The sequence below is a fragment of the Salvelinus sp. IW2-2015 genome, linkage group LG6.2 (assembly GCF_002910315.2).
Source record: "Salvelinus sp. IW2-2015 linkage group LG6.2, ASM291031v2, whole genome shotgun sequence".
In the NCBI taxonomy this organism is placed as follows: Eukaryota; Metazoa; Chordata; class Actinopteri; order Salmoniformes; family Salmonidae; genus Salvelinus; species Salvelinus sp. IW2-2015.
This window is the reverse complement of record NC_036846.1, coordinates 10,083,124-10,109,581: the sequence shown is the minus strand read 5'-3', so window position 1 is coordinate 10,109,581 and position 26,458 is coordinate 10,083,124. Positions and strand designations below refer to the sequence as shown.

At 43.9% G+C, this 26,458-nt stretch overlaps 1 protein-coding gene across 3 annotated transcripts in view; it reads left to right on the top strand.

Moving 5' to 3' along the window:
* The first annotated feature begins 7,878 nt into the window (after window positions 1–7,878).
* Window positions 7,879–26,458, top strand: part of LOC111965813 (mastermind-like protein 1) — a 26,188-nt gene continuing 7,608 nt past the window's right edge. The window contains exons 1-3 of one of the 3 annotated variants that reach the window (XM_023990138.2): window positions 7,881–8,656; window positions 9,409–9,707; window positions 21,901–23,292. In XM_023990138.2, coding sequence (XP_023845906.1) covers window positions 9,429–9,707; window positions 21,901–23,292 — 1,671 coding nt within the window. In that variant the 5' untranslated portion in view covers window positions 7,881–8,656; window positions 9,409–9,428. Of the gene's footprint in view, window positions 9,708–21,900; window positions 23,293–26,458 lie in introns of all 3 variants that reach the window. The other 2 variants (XM_023990137.2, XM_023990136.3) reach the window with 2 other exon arrangements.

Sequence of the window (26,458 nt, the reverse complement as noted above, 5' to 3'; positions counted from 1 at the left end):
CTTCTCCACACCTCCCCCCTCCCAGGACGATGAAGCGATCTGACTCGTCAGGATCAACAGAAAACAATCATGACTGCCTCCAATATGGAAGTGTGGATTCCAGTATGGTGAAGATGAAGACTGAGTTGTTGGTGTAGAAAGGGGCTTTTTCGAACAGCAAAGAAAGAATAAATCGATTTCCCATACCATTCTGTAACAGTGCAGCAGACACTAACCTAGGGACCCCACCTTGTCTTCTCTTCTCCTCCCACCCCCCCTGAACCCCCACCTCCAACACCCTATGCTTCTGCTAATCAGCCCCCCATCCATCCATCCATCCCGCAGATCTAGACAGTATTTATCAACCGGTGAATCTGGGCAACACTACAGCTCGTAGGTTTTAGCCATTTCCCCCTCAATGTCTTCTTGCTTGGTCCAGTTTAACAGTCCCATGTGTTTTGTATGTGTCAGAGGAGTAGATAGACTTAACATGAACATTTCTGTTGAGGGTCGACAAAAAAACAAACATGCAATATGGATGTCTTGTCTGCTTTTAATACTGCAGTTGTGGTTTTGGGGGGTTTCAAGAGACAAACTTTCCCATGATAAACAGGTCTCCTCGACATTTCATTCCATGTGGCTTCCACCATGTTTTTTTAAAAAGTGTGTTTTAGTTGTAGAATACCTCGCTCAAGTTGTTCCTAATAGAGTRAAGCTGGGAGTAAGGGGGGGTCCATTGTACATGCTTAGTTCCCCGCAGAACTGTGGGGCGGGCAAGGTTTTTGAAACGGAGAGAGAGCTTAGTGAACGGGCTTCAATAGATTAGATTCTGTGCTGCTTTACACAGCCCTAGAGAGCAAGGTTTGCCGAACGTTTTTCTTCTGTGAATGTACTGTGACGTTTCTTTTAATACTTTGTACATGGCTTTTTCATTTTTTCCCTTTGGTTTTGATCTATAATGTAGGGATATAGTGTAAGTGTACATTAACAAATATTTGTGCGTGAGGGAGTATGTGATGCTGTTGCTCGGAGGGGTGACTGTTGGTTGCCGGCAGGCTTCACGGAGATACCAAGGCTTTCATACTGATGTCCTTGCGCCTGCTGACTCATCAAGAGAAGTTGGAGAAAAAATATCCTGACTCAGCTCGTTCATCCTCCTCCCTCATTGGTGGGATAATTCAGTCTCCCGCCTGGCTATTGGTAGCTGAGTAAGTAAGCACATCCTGTGACTGCATTTCCTAAGTCAAAAGCAGCAGCAGCAGAATTTAACACAGATCTTTAAGACTTTTACTCTTATGTTTCTCACGACAGTCTGAGAGTCATAAAGAGTACTCTCAGGGTGTCAGACAAGCTTCCACCCTCACTACTTTCTCACTGAATGATTCATTGATGTCTTTTCCTTTTAAACTTAATCTCATACGACATGAAAAAGGAACTAAGGAGGAAAGATTGGAACCGCTCGGTAGCTGGTACCCATCTGTGGCCTACAGTATTTTACGTTCCTTGTTTCTTACTCCCATTCTTGTGAACCTGTCCACGCTGTTCTCAGAACATCCTAAAAAGCAGTGGAAGTCAAAAGCCATTAGAGGTTTGTCTCATATTTAAAAAAAATATATAAATAAAAAAGAGTTGGCACTTTAAGGTAACTGATGCTCCCACGGAAAAGGCATATACCCGGTCAAGTTTTGTGGTCTCAGATTCCTTAGTGGTGAAAGTCGGTCAGTCGTGTTTGGAATCCCACAATTCTTATTCTCCGGTGTCTGATCGAGCGAGGTGAAWGGGAATTGGTTCCCCCGACAAACTCTAAGCTTCATGTGATTGGGTGATGAGGATCCACAGCAGCTGTTGGTTGATTGGGCATTCATCTACTACAGTATATTTTGGAGGGCAGGGAGGAAAAGGTAGAACTTACAATGTTACTCACAAAACAGAAATATACAGATTTCATTGAGAGATTGGAGGTTGGCAGTGTGTTTTTCCTGTATTGGTCTCATGGTTTTGTGTGGCGGGGGGTCGTCACCCCTGAAATTTAGTTGGCATGTACAGCTTCCGCCTTGAGGAAATAGACCTCCATTTCTCATTGTTTTCTTTTTTCTTATTGTGAAATGACCTGTGTCATGGGGTATATGCGATGTAGTTAGTTCCCACTGCAACCTGATTTAGTAATGTTTCTTTATGGTACTATTGCTACAGGGTTTGTGTGGTTTTGGTTTGAGGCTTAGATAAAATGCGAGCTGGGAGACCGAGGCAACTAGTTGGCGTTTTCAAGAAAATTAAAAGGTCAGAGAACTACCCTTTTATGAATATTCCTAAAGACATGCATCTCTCCTTTACACTCTTTCTGGCTATCTTTTAATTTGAGTACAATGTTTTCATTATTTTCCCTTTATTTGGAACTGCCTAGATAAGACTCCTAGACTGAACAGTGCACTGTAATGTACCTTACATATCTCTCAACTTTCCTGTGTGACAACTCTCTCTGATGGGTCACCGAAATGAATGGGTTTAACCTAACTTAGTCCTGTACACGAGAGATAAAATGAACTATAAAGAGTTACCTTTGGTTATCACGGTTGAGATTTAATGTCACATCATGGGTAATGTTGAATAATTGATTAGTGGTGGCTTTAAATACTGTGATCACAAATAGCCATCATGTGAATATGGGTCACAAACTGCTCCTCTGACCCATGTCTGTTATAAATGCAGTCATCTATGAATGGGGATGCCATTTTGTTTTGATGAATAAAAAGGCCTACTAGAAACTGACTGGGAGCCCGAGTGTTTCATTGCTGCCTGTCACTTGGTATTAATCAACATTTCACCGAGCAGATATTATGCCCAGGCTGTTTGATGCTGCATATTTTAAAACTACAGTGTATTTGGAAAGTATTCAGATCCCTTGCAAACTTATAAAGAAAATGAAATATCACATTTACATAAGTATTCAGACCCTTTTACTCAGTACTTTGTTGAAGCACCTTTGGCAGCCATTACAGCCTCGAGTCTTCTTGGGTATGACGCTACAAGCTTGGCACACCTGTATTTGGGGACTGTGTTTCTGGGGACCTTCAATGCTGTAGACATTTTTTGGTGACCCTTCCCCAGATCTGTGTCTTGACACAATCGGAGCTCAACGAACAAGTCCTTTGACCTCATGGCTTGGTTTTTTCTCTGACAGCACTGTCAACTGTAGGACCTTATATAGACAGGTGTGTGTGTGTGTGTGTGCCTTTCCAAATCATGTCCAATCAATTGAATTTACCACAGGTGGACTTATATCAAGTTGTAGAAACATCTGAAGGACGATCAATGGAAACAGGATGCACCTGAGCTCAATTTAGAGTCTTAGAAAAGGGTCTGAATACTTATAAATAAGGTATTTCTGTTTTTAAAATTTTCAATACATATGTAAACATTTCTAAAAAAACAAACATGTTTTTGCTTTTTCATCATGGGGTATTGTGTGTAGATTGATACGTTTTTTGATTTAATCCATTTTAGAATAAGGCTGTAACATAACAAAGTGGAAAAAGGGAAGGGGTCTGATTACTTTCTGAATGCACTGTACATTTTTGCTCACTGCACATTTCTAATTGGTTGTACTCTTCATTTGCATGTGTGTGTGATTAATGTAATATGAATGTTATTCGTACATCGAATGAATATATGAATTGTGTTCATATTTAAAGCTTGTCAGCTATAATTCAGTTTACAATCTAATTCAAAAGAGATCTATGTTTTGAGTCAATGGTCTCGCATTGAGCTATTTCTACATCTATGGCACTAGAGGTAAAACATATCTGCTGTTCAAGTAATTCTGTATTGTAACCAGACAGAATGATCACATGCTATCAGTGCTTAACTGATTAGAGATGCTTTAAGGGTGCATTTGACCTTGAACAAAATGAAAAGGGAAGGAGGCTTCTTTACAGAATCAATTTGCCACAACTTTTCCTGACTGGTTTAAAATATACCCTAGTGTAACAAACTATTATGCCCTGTTGCCTCCAGTCTTGTGAGTCAAGCTATTTTGGGAAGCCAGATGAACATATTTCAATTGTGTAATCTAATCAGCTTATTGGCTCATTCATCCCCCTCCTCCCTGTAACTGTTCTCTAGGTCGTTGCTGTAGATGAGAATGTGTTCTCAGTCAACTTACCTGGTAAAATAACGGTAAAATAAAAATGTCACATAATAGGTGGTTCAGCTGCGGGCTTGGCAGGGGTTGGGAGAGTTCTTTCAGTGCTTTCAGTGACCTCCATAAGACAACTTTGTTTCTGTTTCCTCTACAGATTTAGGATTCGGTTATAGTGGGGATCCACATAGAGAATGATCACCCAATGTAGCCTGGTTCCTGTCTCTGTACAGCTGGCCAATCCTGTCATTTGCAGAGGGGCAAGGTAAAAAGACTGGTATCCAGACTACAATCAATAGTATTTTGCAATGTGACTAGACTATAACCTGGGACAAGAAACTAAGAGGAAAAATATGCTAAATATAGTCCTGGCCTTAGTCAATGTTTTTTGTTTTCAATTCAGTTCCATTAATAAGATGCAGTTGCATTAATTTGGCATACTTTATGCCAAATTGGGCATGCGCATCCTCTTGGCAGTGATTGGTTGGCCTTCTTCCCGCCCTGCAGTGAAACAGAATTGAGCGATTGGAAAGATGTTTAATGTTGACCAGGTAAACATTTAATGCCACATGTTTCTACAGTTCCTTTTGATTTATTGTACACTATGTAATGTTAAGACCATAATACTGTCAGTTTATTTTATTAGTCTAGTTTTGGATGGATTATATTTCAAAGCTTGACATGAGTAAATCCCTTTGCTGATTAACACATTTTGGTAGCTACTGTAGCTAACAAGCGAGCAATGATTTTGTAGCTAAACCCAGTGATTAATTTGAGACGGAACAGGATCCTGCACCTCTTCGTTTTGGACTGTTTTGTTCCGGAACCTATGCCGGATCCGGTACTTCTCAAGGCATGAAAAATAATTGTTGAAATGTAAAAATTATAATAAAAACAACAATCAAAGTTCATTCGAGTTGCCTCTTCCTTAATTATCCTGCCACCACAAAAAAAATGTCATGTCAGAAAGTAGATTTTCAGCCCGGGCTTAATATTCTAAGAGTTGATTCGGTTTATGGTTTACGCAACATTTGTAACCTATGTTTGAGACCAAAGCTTGTCGGTATCTCTCAGATAACTAGAATGAGATTCACTATTTATGATCTTTCTCCCACTCTGCTCTGATAGATATGAGCCTGCAACTCTCATCTTTCCAGCGTTGCACTTCATCATTTATTTCCTAATGGAATCATAGCAGCAGCACCTTTGATAAAYTGAAATACATTTGACAAAGTTATAGAATTACGGCTGTCTGTTCAGAAATAAATTAAATAATTCAGAATATCCTACTACACCATGAGAAGGCCTGTCATTTTTCCAAAGTGTCAATTGCTTCTTTCTTTTTTTAATTAACAAGCTGTGGATTGTGGCCCAATAACAAGRAATAGCCTACAGTCGGGAACGCGCGACAAATCTGTCAGAAAAAAATAGCATGCAGACAAAACAGGCCTTTCGCAAAATGTCAAATACAATCTAGGGAAAACACAGGTTGGAAAGCTAATGTATCCTGCTGAAAACTGAAGACTATGCTGTAGGCTCCCAAAAATATTGTATCAACTTCCAAATATTGTTTTGAGAGAGAGGTTTTTGGCACGAGCGCATCGGCTATCACCAGCGAGTGAGCTGCGCATCATTGGGTGAGTCAGTGAAACTGGAAAGCATTTTAAGGACTAATTTCCTCCTCACATTGTAGCCTACAATATGTCGCCACACACCTAGGCCTAGGCTATTGATGGATTCAAGACATGGACGTTTTTATTGATCTCAGATTATGTTTGTCAGTGTCAAAGTAGCCTGCCATTTAAATTATTTGTGTTTATTAAAAAAATATTCTACCAAAGTCTCCAGTCATTTTCCCCAGACCATAGGCTACTAAAAATGTTCCCAATATGTGCAACTTCTGTAAGTGCCTCTAGTCTACAGCTCTATGCCACTACGCAAATGCGATGATATGCATGCAATGCTTTATTGTAATGGTTGTTTTTTTTTTATCATGCGTTCCGGTACCTCAGAACTCCCCAGGTCGCACCCTCTCGCGCTCACTTTTTGTTCCGGCACCTCCCGATTTACAAATTAAGCACTGGCTAAACCTGTCATTGTGCAAACAAGCATAGTTTACCCGTGTGTGTGGCTCATAGAATTTTTTTTAAACATGGGTAGCTAACACCTTCAATTGGAATTCCAGCGCTCTGAATTCACTGATTATGCATGCACTGCAGATTACAAAAAACGAACTAATCAATTAGCTGCACTTTACCAGAAAGAATATTGTAATCAGATTACAGATACTTTAGAAAAACTAGATTATTACTTTTTCATGGATTCCTAAATTTGTTAAATCTGTTTTATCAATGACATTCAATTCAGCATTGGGAAAAGGCGCAAATTAAAGTTTGTTCCACCTAAACGAGTCTGACCACAGGTTAGAGACCATTTTGATGACACCAGATGCATTTGATGGATCCTTTTTTGTCTTATTCTTATGCCTTTTAAGGGGAAAGTAATCCAAAAGTAACACACTAAACTGATTACATTACTGAGTTTGGGTAATACAAAAGTTATGTTACTGATTCAATATTTTGGACAGGTAACTGACAGATTATATTTAGAAAGTAACTAACCAAATCCCGATTGTCAGATGTGCATAGCTGCCATCAAAGAGTGGGCCACCAACAAACAAACAGGAGCAAATATAGCCCACAACATTTACACATATATCTTGACCATAGTTCAGGATCCAAGCACGTCTGCCCGTGCATCCGATGGCCTCATTCCATCCCACTTTTGACACCAATGTAGCGAACAATGAACCCTGGGGTGTATTCATTAGCCGGATTCCGTTGCCAAACGTTTTTGCTACGGTCTGTGACTAATGAATACACCCCTGGTCTCGCAACCCGTGGGCAAACTTCATGCTTACTATAAGGGCTACTACTACATTATTGCCTTCTTTCAAATCAAATTGTATTCATCACATGCTTTGTAAACAACAGGTGTAGACTAAAAGTGAAATGCTTACTTACGGGCCCTTCTCAACAATACAGAGTGAAAGAAAATAGAGAAGTAATAATAAATACACAATGAGTAACGATAACTTGGCTGTCTATATACACGGGCCGATGTGCAGGAGCACGCAGTAATTGAGGTAGATGTACATTTAACTAGGAGTAAAGTGACTAGGCAACAGGAGAGATAATTAACAGTAGCAGCAGCATAAGTGATGTGTCAAAAAAGGGTCMGTTTTATGGCTTGGAGGTAGAAGCTGTTCACGGTCCTGTTGGTTCCAGACTTGGTGCATCCGTACATTTACATTACATTTACATTTAAGTCATTTAGCAGACGCTCTTATCCAGAGCGACTTACAAATTGGTGCATTCACCTTATGATATCCAGTGGAACAACCACTTTACAATAGTGCATCTAACTCTTTTAAGGGGGGGTTAGAAGGATTACTTTATCCTATCCTAGGTATTCCTTAAAGAGGTGGGGTTTCAGGTGTCTCCGAAAGGTGGTGATTGACTCCGTACCGCTTGCCCTGCGGAGAGCAATTCGCCACACTTCTCTATACCAAGTCCCTGACATGTACATGACTTTCTGATGGACTCACAGGTGCCATCGAACTTCTGACACCAGTGTAGCGATTTGATGTACCTACTTATCAGTTACAACACATTCTTCCAATAAAGATAGTGTATTCGTTAGTTGAGCTTACTTGAAGTCTGACTGACTGTGCCATACTTTCACAAGTTTTCAAAGGATACAAAATTGTAAATTTTAACTGTAAATTCATGCAAATGCCACGGTCTCTCTATGTATTGTTTGTTTTCACTGTCAATCGTTACAATGAGGTGAGGACAGCGACAAAGTATCTTTGGCGACACTACTGTCTTGCAAAGCATAAGGTTAGAGAAAAAGTAAAGGAAAAAAACTTGTTCCAAAATGGCGACGAAGATCTGCCTGTCCATTGGAAAACAATAGAAATAGCAAAGAGGGGCAGAGTTTGATTGTTGTCGCAATTTGTTTTTGTTTTGCATTTGACCTAACTGCATCAGATTCGGGTTGTGTGTTTCTAGCTATCTGCAGTACTGGACGAAGTAGTCTGGGTATCATGCTTTGTTATAGTTGGTTTTCAAGCTAGCTAGCTAACACCGTTACATCCGTATATTGTTGCAGTTGGCTGCTAGCTATCAAGTCACATTATTTGGATCTACACCGACGATCAGCTCGCCAGGCAGAACACAGGCAACATTTGACTTGCAAGTCAAGTTGTGCGCACTTTTGTTATTACAAAGCAAACGTTTTTAGTGTTTTGTAGGTCGGTGGTAATCGGTAACTTGACGTTTTATCCTGCCTAGCTAGCAGAAGTTAATTGCCGGAGTAAGTTACTGTAGCTACAGTAGTTAGCTAGCTTAGTAGAAACACTCAGCGTCACTTGGTTTAGCTAGCTAACTTCATGGCTAACGTTAGCTAGTTAACGGTAACTGAATTTCACAATGAGACTGGTATGTTTGTTGTAGCTAACCAGCTACGTAAAGTTGGGTAAGTAGTCAGTAAGATGTTTTAAAATATTAATTGTTGGTAATGTAAACTATAACAATCTTACACGGTGAAATGTTTGTTCTAGCTAATACGGTTCAGTTTTGCGATGGCTAGCTAAATGTTAGATAGCTACTGTAGCGGCTAAAGTGAAAGTTATGGGCTTTTCTCGCACAAACTTTGGATGTTTGACCAGAGGAATGTTAGGAAGTCCCATACTAGCATTTTAGTGAGCAGCTAGCTAACGGTAACTTGGCTAGATTAGTGTCTCAACTAATGATATTTGACGTGCGTATCTGTGATACAATGAATTAATTTAGTATATTAAAGATACATGAGTTTAATTTGAACTTTTTCATTCATATAGACAAGGCGTGAATGAGCTTTTGCGAATTTGTCTTAGCCAATGCAGGGGGCCTTTAGCTAGTTAGCTAGCTAACGTTAGCCAGACAGTTATTAGTGGCAATATTTTTCAGGATGTGATAGATACGGTGCACTATCTACCTTGCTGGCTAGGCAGTTGAACAATATTTTATTAATCGTCTTTTTCGTGCGTTTTCCGAGTGTCGTGACTAAAGTCTATTAGTAAGACAAAGGTCGACTATGGAAGCAGTAACGTTAGTTAACACTCTGTAAAAGGGTACCGGGTATAGACGCCCACCCTGAAAAGGAGCAAATTCAGCATTTTATCCCGACTGCCGAAACCTGAGTCCAGAGTTTAAAACACTCTTTATTGATGATGGCCGATTTTGTAGTGCCGCGACACAGTGCGGTGATGGAACGACTCCGCCGTCGAATCGAGCTCTTCAGGAGGCATAACACCAGCTGCGAGAACCGCTACGACAACACAGCGAGGGAGCGGCTGGAGATGGAACGGCAGCAGACCTTTGCACTGCACCAACGGTGCCTGCAAACCAAGGCCAAGCGGTCGAGTAAGCACAGACAGCCAACATCCGACCAAGCAGTTCAGAGAGGGTCAGGGACCGGGGGCAACAACGCAGACCTAGGGGATGGTGGGACGCCCGAGCAGAGCAGAAACAGCACTTTGATTGCGGTAAGTGACCATTTCAGAAAGTGGATGCAAATTCACCACAAATCTGATAACAGCTTCATGGCAGTTATTTTATTAGTATTAGTATTTTTCATGTGCAGTGATTGCAAGTCAAGGAAAGAGCATTATTTGCTATCATTTGCAGTGTGCTCCATGTGCAGTGATTGCCACATAAGAGTTGTAGCAAGTATCATGTGTGCATTCTGGGTGGCTGCTGTCACATGTTCTCATTGTTGTCCTGCTGTATTTATTAGGCAGCCTTTGGCATGCTGGGGCACAATGTTCACAGTTCCACAATTTTCTTGCTGTGATGAAACTCATTATTCCTGCTATATTAGTTCAAACATAAATGTTAATGTAACAGAATATGGAAAGGACTTTTTCAACAAGGCATACTGTCGAAGTTGTGTCACAGTGAGGTGTCCACTAAAGTGGTCCATGTATTGTTGGCACTGAAGTTCATGTTTAGTCACAGCCATTTTGTAGAGTTGTCATGGATCTCTAAGTTATCGGAATGTTGATAGCACAGCCAAAGTGGGATAAACAAGTCTCAAGAAGGCTGAGTCATATTAAAATACTGCTTCTCTCTCTTGTGGCTCAGAAAAGTAGCTAAGTATTCAGTGAGTGCTCACACCGAGAACATTCTCTAATAATATCTAGGCTTGTTTCTTTCTTCATCAATCTTCCAGTTGTCCAATGGACTTATAATCAACTATCGTGGGAAAAAAGCTGCTGCCTCCATTGTTTTCAGTGTTGATTAAGGCTCTATCGGGTGTTGGGGGAAATTTCTGTTTGCTCAAGTCACCTCTACTGACCCTGTAGTAATTATCCCTGGCATATGTTATACTCGAGGGAAACCAAAAAGTGAAAAGGAACAATTGAATTACACATGGCAACTTAGCGACCTTGTATTTACAGTCTTGTATTTACATGTGTTGTGGAGATAGGGAAAGTAGGATGGAATACATTTTCATGCCGTTTGGTTGTCTTGGCAGTCTGACCTACCTACCATGGCAGTATCCATTTGGACAGTTTAGTTTTTTTGCCATGACCCCCACCTGAAGCATTTTGCCTCTGTGACCCCTCTTAACGATGGAATCTGCATTAGGGGAAACAGCGTCACTGTCCGCCACAGCACATTTGGTATTGTTTTTGATTTGTGGACAAAACGGAGAAGAGTTCCGTTGAGAAGTCTGGCAAAAGAAATTGCTGTACATATTCTGCTCATCTATCGCACGTGCAATTATGTCAGAGGGGGGAAACAGTGTTTGTTGTTTGCAGTAACTTTGTTCTCATAATATCCCAAATTGACAGTTAAGGATTCCAGCTTTAAGTCTCTGAGAAATATAAAAATGTATTTTTTTACACAACCCAGGCTTCAGTCACAGCCCAGTAGGAATTGACTCTCTCCCACCATTTGGGCAACAGCTGCATTAGGACAATATAACTACCCTCTGAATGAATGATGACTCAGGGGTATTAGAAAAAACAACTCCACCCCCAGCCTAATGCTCTGAGCTTCTGACTCATCATTGCTCTGTGCCCTTTCCTGATCCACATAATGCAATGCCACGGTATAGCTCCATTCCATTCATGAATAGCAGTGCTAGCTAGCCCACTAGTGACTGGCACTGGGTTAGCAAGCTACCTAGCCTATCTTTCGTTCAGTCACTCTGTGCCATATTAACAAGGCTCAGCTCCAGCCTGGCCAGTCAGTATGAGGTTAAAGCTTGTCCTATAAACTGTCCCCCCAGCCTTTAGTTAGACCGGCCCGCTGCTCCGTTCCACTCCTGCACATCCCAGGGAGGCCCATTGTGGCCATGCCGGTGGCTTCAAAGGCAAAACGGGCGTTATCTTAGCTCTGGGTCCGGGGTTTGGAATTCGGCATGCTCCCCTCCACGGCCCAGGCACTAGCTCTTTTGTTGTAGGGCTTCCTCCGTCTATACACATGTTAATTAGTTTCATGTGACTTGGGTCTGTGGTAGGTGGGGTAATGGCGGTGATTGCTCAGAAGAAGGGGTGGGGGAGGCAGAGAGGATAGAGTGAAAGGGTGAAGACGGAGACCAGTTTTTCAGGTTCATAAAGCACTGGAGTGAGTCACTAGACTAGCTTTTCTCTTCTCCGGGGGAGTGATGGGGTTAGAGATGAGGCCAGATCAGATGAGCCGTGCACACACTCTTCTCTCTCTCTAAAGCCAAACAGCTCGGCACATCCAGCGCACGAAGTGTGAGAGACCAGATCAAAGGAGCGGTGAGCTGCCTATGTTGTCAGCGGTGGAACTGACATCCTTTTAACTCCTTTGCCGATATGAAACAGACAATCATATTAGTCAAAAATATAAAATTCCCAGTTTATGCTACAAAACCAACTTTATAGGAGGTTTTAAAATAGGTTCTGTTTGACTCAACATTCCATGCCATACATTAAAGCATTGTTGGCAGAATAGATGGTTGCAGTTCAATGCCTGATTTTAATATAATTCACTGATACATTTCTTGGTAGTCCCAAAAAATATTGCTGTCATGTTGTAAATCACAGCTGGCCTGGTACATTGTTTGCTGCCTCCATTCGGGATGCACTGTTTCAGTTTATATTTTGGATAAAAACGGATGAATGTAAGTAAGGCTGGAAAGGTAAATACAATCAGACTAGCAAGGGCAATGATCAGAAGTCAGTCATAATGTGGCTAATAGGCTACCGTATCTTTAATGTAGCAAGCTAAAAACACGGAGCCTAATGTTAGCTAGCTAGCTGCTATGAGGATGTCAAGTCATTGGAGGAGTGGGTGAGTGACTTTTTCCGCTCRTATCATTTTTCGGTGGCGATACACAGCTAGAGATGCAGGTTTCATTTAGTTACCTAGCAAGAATTTGAACAACTGTTATCCAGTTAGCTAGCATATCTCTCCTGTTAGCAACTTCACTCTAGCTATCTAGCTGCTCTGATTTCAGAGCACTCTTATTTGAGTGTGCCAGAGCGCAGAATAACTGATGAATTTGCGAATTCACAACACCTGCTGAATATGACCGGTGTCAGTAAACGTAGGACAAAATGTATAGTTAGTCACGAACGCTCTAGATAACATGTAAACAGCCTAACCAGCTCTGCTAGGGTGAGTTAAATGGTCAGTAAGGTGTTCTCTCATTTGTGTTGAAGTAGCTTGCTAGCCAACTTTAGCCAGTTAGATTGGGTGCTTGGTTGGGACAAGCATGCATTGATTTGCAGGCAAGCTGTAGAAGGACGAGTAGGCTACATTTCCCCCTTTATCAGTCCAATTTTTACAGCCAACTAGCTGAAAGTTTGAGAGGGATTATCTAATGATTCGTCGTTAGATTTGAGCACATCTTGCTCTGGGGGGGAGAGAGCCTACCTTTTCATGGTTGTTTGATCAATAGGACTGTAAAATTCCCAAAATGTTAGACTACTCCAGTGGTATTTGCAGAAATCCATTCAGGTGTATTTTTCGGTGACTGTGTTCTAATGCTCTGAAGTCGCAGCTGCCTGTAAACACAGTCCAGTTCAATTGCGTGATGGCGGGCTTGTGTGGCAAATGGCTTGTTTGCATAAATTCCTATTGTAGCTCTGATTGGCTATGGTGCACCGGTCTGCGTAGACTCTGGTCCTGGACATGTCTCTGCAGTGCGCATCGCATGAAGAGTGGGGAGGGGGGGGAAGTAAGATAAAAATCAATACATAATTGTAAATGGTAGCCTAGTGGTAAGAGCATTGGGTCAGTAATCAAAAGGTTGCTGGATCGAATCCCCTAGCTGACAAGGTAAAAATCTGTCATTCTGCCCCTGAGCAAGGCACTGTTCCCTGGGCGCCGAAGATGTGAAATGTTGATTTAAGGCAGCACCCGCGCACCTCTCTGATTCAGAGGGGTTGGGTTAAATGCGTAAGACACATTTCAGTAGAATACATTCAGTTGGACTATCTGACTTTCCCTAAATAAGGTATCCAAACAATAATGAAAACCCTATAGCAGTAAAAAAAAATATATATACACATACATTCATAAACATTTCTTTTTTTGAAGAGTTTATAAGATTCAACAACTGAGACATAAACTGAACAAGTTCCACAGACATGTGACTAACAGAAATGGAATAATGTGTCCCTGATCAAAGGGGGGTCAAAATCAAAAGTAACAGTCAGTATCTGGTGTAGCCACCAGCTGCAGGGGAATGGCCCTAGCCCTCACTCTCCGATCCAACAGGTCCCAGACGTGCTCAATGGGATTGAGATCTGGGCTCTTCGCTGGCCATGGCAGAACACTGACATTCCTGTCTTGCAGGAAATCACGCACAGAACGAGCAGTATGGATGGTGGCATTGTCATGCTGGAGGGTCATGTCAGGATGAGTCTGCAGGAAAGGTACCACATGAGGGAGGAGGACGTCTTCCCTGTAACGGATAGCGTTGAGATTGCCTGCAATGACAACAAGCTCAGTCCGATGATACTGTGACACACCGCCCCAGACCATGACGGACCCTCCACTTCCAAATCGATCCCGCTCCAGAGTACAGGCCTCGGTGTAACGCTCAGTTTTTCGAAGATAAATGCGAATCCGACCATCACCCCTGGCGAGACAAAACCGCGACGTGTCAGTAAAGAGCACTTTTTGCCAGTCCTGTCTTGTTCAGCGTAGGTGGATTTTTACCCATAGGCAACATTGTTGCCGGTGATGTCTGGTGAGGACCTGCCTTACAACAGGCCTACACGCCCTCAGTCCATCCTATTGCAGACAGTCTGAGCACTGATGGGAGGGATTGTGCATTCCTGGTGTACCTCGGGCAGTTGTTGTTGCCATCCTGTACCTGTCCCGCAGGTGTGATGTTGGGATGTACCGATCCTGTGCAGGTGTTGTTACACGTGGTCTGCCGCTGCGAGGACGTTCAGCTGTCCGTCCTGTCACCCTGTAGCGCTGTCTTAGGCGTCTCACAGTACGGACATTGCAATTTTTTTGCCTCTGCCACATCTGCAGTCCTCATGCCTCCTTGCAGCATGCCTAGGGCACATTCACGCAGATGAGCAGCATCTTTCTTTTGGTGTTTTCAGTAGAAAGAGAGTCAGTAGAAAGGCCTCTTTAGTGTCCTATGTTTTCATAACTGTGACCTTAATTGCCTACCGTCTGTATGCTGTTAGTGTCTTAACCACCGTTCCTCAGGTGCATGTTCATTAACCTCACTAGGGTATGTGGGACGGTAGCATCTCACCTTGTCAACAGCCAGTGAAACTGCAGGGCGCCAAATTCACTTGTTGTAAATCCAGCCACAGTGTCCGATTTCAAAAAGGCTTTACGACGAAAGCACACCAACCGATTATGTTAGGTCAGAGCCAAGTCACAGAAAAACACAGCCATTTTTCCAGCCAAAGAGAGGAGTCACAAAAAGCAGAAATAGAGATAAAATGAATCACTAACCATTGATCTTCATCAGATGACACTCATAGGACTTCATGTTACACAATACATGTATGTTTTGTTCGGTAAAGTTCATATTTATATCCAAAAATCTGAGTTTACATTGGCGCGTTATGTTCAGTAGTTCCAAAACATCCGGTGATTTTGCAGAGAGCCACATCAATTTACAGAAATACTCATAATAAACATTGCTAAAAGATACAACTGTTATGCATGGGATTTTAGATCCACTTCTCCTTAATGCAACCGCTGTGTCAGATTTTAAAAAAACTTCACGGAAAAAGCACACCATGCAATAATCTGAGTACAGCGCTCAGTGCCCAAACAACCCAAACAGATATCCGCCATGTTGTGTAGTCAACAGAAGTCAGAAATAGCATTATAAATATTCACTTACCTTTGATCTTCATCAGAATGCACTCCCAGGAGTCCCAGTTCGACAATAAATGTTTGTTTTGTTCGATAATGTCCATAATTTTTGTCCAAATACCTCCTTTTTGTTAGCACGTTTAGCCCAGTAATCAAAATTCATGAGGTGCGATCACTAGGTGCAGACAAAGTCAAAAAGTTCCATTACAGTCCGTAGAAACATGTCAAACGATCTATAGAATCAATCTTTAGGATGTTTTTAACATAAATCTTCAATAATGTTCCAACCGGAGAATTCCTTTGTCTTAAAAATGCAATGGAACGCAAGCTAACTATCACGTGAACGCGCATGGTCAGCGTGTGGCTCTCTGGCAGACCTCTGACTCAATCCTCTCTCATTCGCCCCCACTTTACAGTAGAAGCACCAAACAAGGTTCTAAAGACTGTTGACATCTAGTGGAAGCCTTAGGAAGTGCAATATGACTCCATAGACACTGTGTAATTGATAGGCAAAGAGTTGAAAAACTACAAACCTCAGATTTCCCACTTCCAGGTTTGATTTTTTTTCAGGTTTTTGCCTGCCACAGGAGTTCTGTTATACTCACAGACATCATTCAAACAGTTTTAGAAAATTCAGAGTGTTTTCTATCCAAATCTACTAACTATATGCATATTCTAGCTTTTGTGGCTGAGTACCAGGCAGTTTAATTTGGGCATGCTTTCATCCAAAATTCCCAATGCTGCCCCCTACCCTGAACAAGCATGGGAAACAGTGTTTTAACCCTTTACAATGAAGATCTGTGAAGTTATCTGGATTTTTACGAATTATCTTTGAAAGACAGGGTCCTGAAAAAGGGCCGTTTCTTTTTTTGCTGAGTTTACATGCATGCGTATGTACACAGATAAATAGTGCATGGAAATGCCACTTTTATTCCGGTGTTTTTTAATTGTACAAACGCACGGCCGCTTTCCCACTCTATATCTTGGTATAGAATTTTCGCAAATGCCTTAGAATGTTTGGGAATTAAGTATTCTAAGAATTTGTGGAAATGTTATAATTACCATATCTAAATGCTCACTTGTGAAATGTTTTTTTTTAAAGTGTCATTCGTCCTGGGTGTATATGAACAGATGTTAATGAAATGTCATGTTGCTAAAATGCTGTCAGTTCCACTTTCAAGGTGCACAGTACTATACAGGCGTGATTAAACAATCTGCTCGGATTGTACCAGTACGTTCAAATGTCTCCGCACAGGAGGGTAAACCTGAGGATATCTGGTTGCCTAGGATGTCAGTCTGGGGTTCGGCCTCTGCATTCAGATGAGATGAGCGTACATTTCGTTGGCTAGTGTTTCTGTCATAGCCTGGCAAAATAATGGAGAAATTACTTTAGTAGGGCTTTCCACAACAAAACTAAAATCTTGGTTGACCGAAAGTCATCTTATCGTCTTATGGCCAGGTGGGATGGTAGCGTCCCACCCGGACAACATCCAGTGAAATTGCAGAGCGCGAAATTCAAACTACAGAATTATAAATATTTAACTTTCATAAAATCACAAGTGTAATACATCAAAATAAAGCTTAACTTCTTGTTAATCCAGACGCTGTGTCAGATTTCAAAAAGGCTTTATGGCGAAAGCACACCATGCGATTATCTGAGGACAGCGCCCCGCATACAAAACCATGAAAAACATATTTCAACCAGGCAGGTGTGACACAAAAGTCAGAAATAGCAATATAATAAATGCCTTACCTTTGATCTTCTTCCGTTGGCACTCCAAAAGGTCCCAGTTACATCACAAATGATCCTTTTGTTCGATAATGTCCTTCATATCCATAAAAACTCAGTTTAGCTGGCGCGCTTCAGTCAATAATCCACCCAGTTTCCCTCCATCAAAATGCATACAAAATAAATCCCAAACGTTACTAATAAACTTTTCCAAACAAGTCAAACAAGGTTTATAATCAAACCTTAGGTACCCTAATACGTAAATAAACTATAAAATTTAAGACCGAGAATCGTTGTTGTCTTTACGGGAGAGAAAATATGACAATTTCTGGCAAAATTTTCCAAAAAAATAGCTTAACTCTTTCTAAAGACTGTTGACATCTAGTGGAATCCCTAGGAACTGCAATCTGGGAGGACATCGCCTTATAATAAAAGTGACAGCCATTGAAAATAGTGGTAAGCCCCCCAAAAAATTGGGGGGGGGGGGTTTGTCCTCGGGGTTTCACCTGCCATATCAGTTCTGTTATACCCAGACATTATTTTAACAGTTTTAGAAACTTTAGTTTTCTGTTCAACTCTACCAATTATATGCATATCCTAGCTTCTAGGACTGAGTGTCAGGCAGTTTACTTTGGGCACGCTTTTCATCCGGACGTGAATATACTGCCCCCTACCCAAGAGAGGTGAAATTGATTGGTCAACATTTTTAAATGTGTATTTTTCCATATCAAGACACACCCTATGTGTTTAATTAAAATCAACTATATGTATTGAGATTGACTGACTGATGCTTTAAGCTTACTGTTTGATGAAATAAGACCGAAATGCCTCAAGAGGGAGCCAGAGATCTAGAAGATAAAAACCTTAACCTGACCCATCCATTCTCCTGCGGGCTTTCTCAGATTCTGCCATTACTCTCCCGAAGTTGCCTGTAATAGGCTACACGAAGAGTCGACAATCTTTCTCATGTGGAAGGGCAATTTATCATATGCACATTTTCGTGGAACAGTTCCATTTAATTTATAATAAATTCTTCATATCGCAATCATTGTCATGTGGTAAATCAAAATTCTATCCAAATCTAAATGAAACTGATACAAACCTATAAAGTAACTTCTATTGCCAACTATGTAAAAATAGCCTACATAAAGCCAACAAGTAAAAACATTGCAGCCTGTAGGTAGAAAATATCCTGATTATTAAAAAAAAGAAAGAATAGATATAAATAACCTATCAATCACAATGGCTATGCATGGCCTGTCTGCAATGAACTTGAAACATTGTATTAACTTGGGTCCAGCCTAAGCTTGTGCTAGCGAACTTGCTATGTTGTTTAAAATATTCTGGGCCCTCAGTTTCCTGTGCCAGTGAGCTCGGGACAGACACCGCTGTAGGCTATTTGCGCAAGGGATGAGAAGCAGTGCTTGACTTGGGAAGGAGCTCACCGAAGCTGAGTACTGGCACCTCAACATTTCTACTGCTTGAGCTCCTGTTTCTTTTATAGAATATGAACTAAAATGTATTGTGAAACTCCTGCACCTAAATATAAACGGTACCAACAACCAAAATGAGTACCGGAACCTAAGTCGAGCACTGATAAGTAAGCAGGTAGGCCTATTTTATGTTTCCACTGGATCAGAGCACAGCATTTTCCCCTTGTCGTGCTGAGTGGTTGTCGAAAGGGAGAGAGCTGGAAATAGTTAAATGTATTTAAAAATATATATATATTGTCATTCTCAATGGCTGCATGAAAGACAGACTTTTGTTTTCTTGCTGTTTGAGGTGAAGAAAACATTACTAACAGTGCATTAAGCCAATCAGAAATACTATCAGATCCCCAAATGTCACATTTTATATGCCTACTTTTGCTCGCGGGCCTGGTATCCTATAGGCCTACTTCTATCTGTAATCAGGTGCCCGTCAAACAAGACCATCACTAAATTGGCAACTCAGAAAAGGAATTAAATAAACCAAAACTTGTTTTTCACAAGTGTAGAATAGGTTGTGCGCTCTGCAAACAATGTATCCACTCTGACAATGAGAACGGTGAAAAGACTGGAATAATATATTGAATGCATTAACAGAAATTACCGTAACCAAACAAACATTGTAGATTAGGAATGAATAGTAAATGTAATACTGGTAATTATATGTAATGGGCAATTGATATACACTAACATTCAAATGCAAACAATTCACAAAATGAAGTTATGAAACAATGAATGCGCACAAATTGGCGGGAGAGTGCACATTCTGGAGAGGGCAGTGCATTGTGCATCTGGGCGCTGCATGGTCAATCAGACGTCTGCATTGACCATGCAGCATATATGGTGATGTGGCCTCTGCGGAAGTCAGGGCATTCATACTTCTTGCGCTTTGCGAAGAAGTGCGGAGCTGTTGTCAAGGAAGTGAGTTTGTGTTTTATACAGGATGTACAGCCCCCAACCTACCATCAATCAGTCATGTCAATGCGAAGCTATATAGAAACCTCCGCATTGTTACAACATTTGGGTGTCGCATGGCGATGCGGAACGAGCATCTGGAGGCTCCACGATCGTGTCAAGCATAAGTTTTATTTTTGGCCAGGCCTCCAATGCATTAGTTCACTGAGATGGGAGCAAATATCTATTTATTTATTTGCCTCTGCTCGACCCCAAAAAAATTATCTTGGTCGTCCAACAGCCTATCGACCAAACAATCGACCAGTCGACTAATTGGGGTCAGCCCTAGACTCTAGCATGGGGGGGGAACTAAAACGTATTGAACCTGCTTTGTGAAATAGGCTGCGATCAGGTCCCGCCATCCATGTAATCCTTATTAATTATGATCTAAAAAGTAAAACTGATCGTAGATCAGCACTCTTGCTTGATGAATATGAGCCAAGAGCTGCGTAAAGCTCTCCTAAAAACCCATGTCAAGTTTGACTGTGTTTGACTATGCAGATGGCTTGTATACCTTATGGCAAGCTGCCAGTCCAGTCACAGGAAGCTAACCTAAGCAAAGTCATAAGGTTGCATTACTGCCCTCATAAGGTTCTGTGTCTGAATCCATCAGTGACAGTTACACTCCTGGTCTGTTCCTCACCACTGGGGATAAATAGCCGCTTAATTATTTAATGTCACAATTTTTATTTCTATAGACATCGAAGGGCTTAATATTTTAAATGGGTAACTTGCCTCAACACAGTGATGAAAGTTGAATGGGGTTTTATTTTCCTTGTGAAGCAGTGTAATGTTTACAGGACCGTTAAGCATATCTTCATGCTAGCTGTACCCATAGACTTCCAGTCTTTTTGGTAAGCTAGGTAGCAATGGCTTGCAAAACTACTTCTAACGCAGATACATGAAGTTAATCTGACTATCTGTTTTTAAAGGGCAACTGAATGCAAAAAACAACTTCTCTGAAGTTGAAAATGGCCTAGGCCTATGTGGCTTCGATATTAGTCAAACATTTACTCCAGTGTCAAAATTGACTTAAGTTTAAATAGGATAATTTAAGTTTTATGAGAATTGTGTAATGAGGTTGTCACGACCTAACCCACAAGAGGGTTGTGTTTGGATTACAACACGGATTGTAACGCCTAGGGAGAATTGTCATGCATGGAGAACAGTCTGCGGTGATTGCGCTCTATCAAAACATAGCAGCATCTACCGTGAGACAGACCTGCCCATTACGCAGTGGCTCGGACTTGTTTGCATGAAACAACAGGTTGCCAAAGTTCTGTTGAAAGAACACTTGGCTTCTAACACCTTTATGGAGTGACCACTTGTTGATGTGTTTGATAGTGATCCCTTGAGTCTGACACTTTTGGGTAAAATGTGGGTAGCGACGATGTCCACTTACATCCCAACTGCAATTTGTCAATATTCCAAAATTATAAACTCATTTGCAAGCATCTTGCGTCCCGCTGCAACATGTTTTGTGACATGATTCACTATGAAACACTGCCATACAGAAGCACACTCTGGCAAAATACTTATTTCCCTTTATGATTTTTTTTCAGCAGCAGAGAAAGCAAGTTTCCTACAATTCTACACATTTTGATGTGTTCTTATGTTATCTGAGTGACTCAAACAATTTTTTTTTGATTATGGGGGCCCCAAGCCATTACATTTTTTTATTTTTGATTCTCCCTGACTGTAGTTTTTATTTTGGTGGTTGTTAGTTCTCAAAGATGATCTTATAACTATATAGCTATAAATGTATAAATTTTAAAAATGATAGTTTGAACCATGTTTTGAGGCTTTACAGTCAGTTTACATTTATATTATTTACAAACATTGGAGAGAAAAAACAAGCTCATATTTTGGATTCTGTTGGGGTATGACAGTTGAACTAAGCTCAGGATGCGTTTTTACAAGTTATGTTCATTTCGAAGTTTTAAAAAATGGATGTAACTAAGGATTCCTGCTTTAAATATATATATTTTTTAATCTCCGCTTGTGGCAAAGATCTCAATCAAAAGCATTGTGACAGTTTTCAACATGTGTTTATTGTATGGTACTAATGTTTACATTTAATTTACATTTCAGTCATTTAGCAGTAAAGAGTGCATACATTTTCGTACGAGTCTCCCATGGGAATCGAACCCACAACCCTGGTGTCGCAGGTGCCATGTTCTACCAACTGAGCCACATGGGGACATTGTATATTTATTGACTTGTTATTTACTCTAGTTGCAGGAGTCAGTGAAGAGGAAGCTGGAGAGCGCTGGCTCCCCTGGTCAGGTCAACGGCTTCAGCGATGGCTACCCCCCGTCCAAAAAGGCTTGCCTAGACAACGGCACGTCCAACGGCGGCATCCCCCCTCGCTCACCCCTGGACTCCAAGCACGGCATTGGCGCTGACTCTCTCATACCCAATGGTGGAGAACATCGTGGAACCGCCGCTGGGGAGCAGGAGTTCCGGCTCAAAGAGATGAAGCAGGAGCCCATGGATGACATCCTCCCCTGCATGCTGCCGTCAGGGGGCGGAGCCAGCAACAGCCTCTTCCCTGACCTCAACGAGCAGGAGTGGACGGAGCTCATGGAGGAGCTCAACCGCTCGGTGGCCTATGAGGACATCCAGGACATCCTCAACGACGGTTTCGAGGACCGCAAGGACCCTCCTGATCTGGCCGGACCCACCCCTGGGACAGGCGCACAGTCTGGGGGAACCTCACAAGGAGGCCTCCTGCTTCCGGACCTGGCCAGCGTCAAGGCAGAGTTCTCCCCGGCCTCTACCGCCTTCGAGCAGGACTCATGCGCCGGCTCGCCCCACGCCAGGCCCAAGTCATCGGGGCCGCCCATGCAGCACTCCGCCAGCTTCCCGGGAGCAGCCACCTCCACCGTCTCCTCCCCGGCCCTGCCCCAGCCCCTCAGCCAGCAGCCTCCCCCATCCAGGCAGCTCCCTCCCCAGAACCACCGCCTTCCCCCGGGGCCTGTCTCCAAAGACCTGTCCCCTGCCCAGCAGCTCCAGCAGCTAGCTGCCCAGCAGCAGAGAGCCCAGCAGATGCAGTCCCAGCTCCAACAGCAGCAACACGCTCAGAAACAGCAGCAAGCCCAAAAACAACAGCAGCAGCAAGCCCCCAAATTCCACCCCTCTGGGTCCCACCCCTGCCGTCCATCTTGGCCACCCCAGTCGGCCCCGTCTCAGAGCCCCGTAGGGGGAGCTTACGGCCTGGAGAAGCCCACCAGCCCCTCCCTCTACCCCCAGGACTTCCCAAATAACCCCAAGCCCCAGCTGATGATGCCCGGACAGCCCAACAAGGGCTCACCCAAAGCCGTGGCCGGCGGGTACCTGCAGCCCGGAGGCCCCCACACCAACATGCTGGGTCACCCTGCCCAAGGACCAGGGGCTCCGCTTAGCCACCCTGCAGCAGCAGGCCCTGGGGGCCTGGGCTCTGCCATGCTCAACTACAGCAATACCAAGCCCCTGTCCCACTATGAGGCTGCGGCCCAGGGGCCACCGCAGGGCCCCCCCAGTGCCCAGAGCCAGAACAAGGCAGTGCTGCTGTCGCTCCTCAGACAGCAGCAGCAGATGAAGCAGAAGCAAGGTCTGTCCTTCAGACCACAGCTACCCCACGGCCAGGTAAGAATACAGCTCACCCTGAACTTTATCACAAGACTGCTCATTGTGTAACCATTACTTTTATGTGACCAGGTTTGATATCATGAAGCAGGCTTAAAAATACTTCATTATAAGAGTCAAGGATCGGGGTCCTGGGTGGCGCAACAGTCAAGCACTGCCGTGCTGGGGCGACACTACAGTCTGGGATTCAATGTCACAATAGCCGTGACCGGGAGCCCCATAGGATGGTATACAATTGGTCCAGTGCCGTCCGGTGTAGGGGAGGGTTTGCCCGGTGGGGTTTTCCTTGGCTCATCGTGCTCTAGCGACTCCTTGTGACAGGGCCAGGCACCTGCAAGTTGACTATGGTCGTCAGTCGAGCGGTGTTTCCTCCGACACGTTGGTGTGGCTGACATCCGGGTTAAGCGTGCAGTGTGACAAGTAGGTGGTCAGATGGGTCATGTTTCGGAGGATGCATGACTCGACCTTCGCCTCCCCCAAGCCTGTTGAGGAGTTGCAGAGATGAGCCAAGAGACCTAATTCGGGGAGAAAACAGGGTAAAAGAATGTGCTTGTGCTATTACCACTCTGAACACGCCTGTTCACAGTCAGGCCTGGTTAGTAACGGGACAGGAGAACACCTGTTCACAGTCAGCCTGGTTAGTAACGGGACAGGAGACCACCTGTTCACAGTCAGCCTGGTTAAGAACGGACAGGAGACCACCTGTTCAGTCAGGCCTGGTTAGTAACGGACAGGAGACCACCTGTTCACAGTCAGGCCTGGTTAGTAACGGGACAGGAGACCACCTGTTCACAGTCAGGCCTGGTTAGTAACGGACAGAGAACCACCTGTTCACAGTCAGGCCTGGTTAGTAACGGACAGGAGACCACCTGTTCACAGTCAGGCCTGTTAGTAACGGGACAGGAGACCACCTGTTCAGTCAGGCCTGGTTAGTAACGGGACAGAGACCACCTGTTCAGTCAGGCCTGGTTAGTAACGGGACAGGAACCACTGTTCACAGTCAGGCCTGGTATAGTAACGGGACAGGAACCACCTGTTCACAGTCAGGCCGTTAAGTAACGGGACAGGAGACCACCTGTTCAGTCAGGCCTGGTTAGTAACGGGACAGGAGACCACCTGTTCAGTCAGGCCTGGTTAGTAACGGGACAGGAGACCACCTGTTCACAGTCAGGCCTGATTAGTAACGGGACAGGAGAACACCTGTTCACAGTCAGGCCTGGTTAGTAACGGGACAGGAGACCACCTGTTCACAGTCAGGCCTGGTTAGTAACGGGACAGGAGACCACCTGGTCTCCTGTCCCGTTACTAACCAGGCCTGACTGTGAACAGGTGGTCTCCTGTCCCGTTTACTAACCAGCCTGACTGTGAACAGGTGTCTCCTGTCCCTTACTACCAGGCTGACGTGAACAGGTGGTCTCCTGTCCGTTACTAACCAGGCCTGACTGAACAGGTGTCTCCTGTCCCGTTACTAACCAGGCCTGACTGAACAGGTGGTCTCCTGGCCCGTTACTAACCAGGCCTGACTGTGAACAGGTGGTCTCCGTTCCGTTACTAAACCAGGCCTGACTGTGAACAGGTGGTCTCCTGTCCCGTTACTAACCAGGCCTGACTGTGAACAGGTGGGTCTCCTGTCCCCGTTACTAACCAGGCCTGACTGAACAGGTGGTCTCCTGTCCCGTTACTAACCAGGCCTGACTGAACAGGTGGTCTCCTGTCCCGTTACTAACCAGCCTGACTGTGAACAGGTGTTCTCCTGTCCGTTACTAATCAGGCCTGACTGTGAACAGGTGGTCTCCTGTCCCGTTACTAACCAGGCCTGACTGAACAGGTGGTCTCCTTGTCCCGTTACTAACCAGGCCTGACTGCAGGTAGGTCCTGGCCGTAACAGGTCTGTCAGTGTCCCTGTCCGTTACTAACAGCCTGACTGTGAACAGGTGGTTCCTGTCCCGTTACTAACCAGGCCTGACTGTGAACAGGTGGTCTCCTGGTCCCGTTACTAACCAGGCCTGACTGAACAGGTGGTCTCCTGTCCGTTACTAACCAGGCCTGACTGTGAACAGGTGTCTCTCCTGTCCCGTTACTAACCAGGCCTGACTGTGAACAGGTGGTCTCCTTGTCCCGTTTACCTAACCAGGCCTGAACTGTGAACAGGTGGTCTCCTGTCCCGTTACTAACCAGGCCTGACTGTGAACAGGGTGGTCTCCTGTCCCGTTACTAACCAGGCCTGACTGAACAGGTGGTCTCCTGTCCCGTTACTAACCAGGCCTGACTGTGAACAGGTGGTTCTCCTGTCCCGTTACTAACCAGGCCTGACTGTGAACAGGTGGTCTCCTGTCCGTTACTTAACCAGGCGACTGACTGTGAACCAGTGCTGTGTTCAGAGTGGTATAGCCACAAGCACATTCTTTTACCCTGTTTTCTCCCCGAATTAGGTCTCTTGGCTCATCTCTGCAACTCCTCAACAGGCTTGGGGGAGGCGAAAGGTCGAGTCATGCATCCTCCGAAACATGACCCATCTGACCACCTACTTGTCACAAACTGCACGTTAACCCGGATGTCAGCCAACCAAACGTGTCGGAGGAAACACCGCTCGACTGACGACCATAGTCAACTTGCAGGTGCCTGGCCCTGGTCACAAGGAGTCGCTAGAGCACGATGAGCCAAGGAAAACCCCACGGGCAAACCCCCCCTACACCGGACGGCACTGGACCAATTGTATACCATCCTATGGGGCTCCCGGTCACGGCTATTGTGACATTGAATCCCAGACTGTAGTGTCGCCCCAGCACGGCAGTGCTTGACTGTTGCGCCACCCAGGACCCCGATCCTTGACTCTTATAATGAAGTATTTTAAGCCTGCTTCATGATATCAAACTCTGGTCACATAAAAGTAATGGTTACACAATGAGCAGTCTTGTGATAAAGTTCAGGGTGAGCTGTATTCTTACCTGGCCGAATGGGGTAGCTGTGGTCTGAAGGACAGACCTTGCTTCTGCTTCATCTGCTGCTGCTGTCTGAGGAGCGACAGCAGCACTGCCTTGTTCTGGCTCTGGGCACTGGGGGGCCCTGCGGTGGCCCTGGGCCGAGCCTCATAGTGGGACAGGGGCTTGGTATTGCTGTAGGTTTGAGCATGCGAGCCAGGCCCCAGGGCCTGATCTCTCTCTTT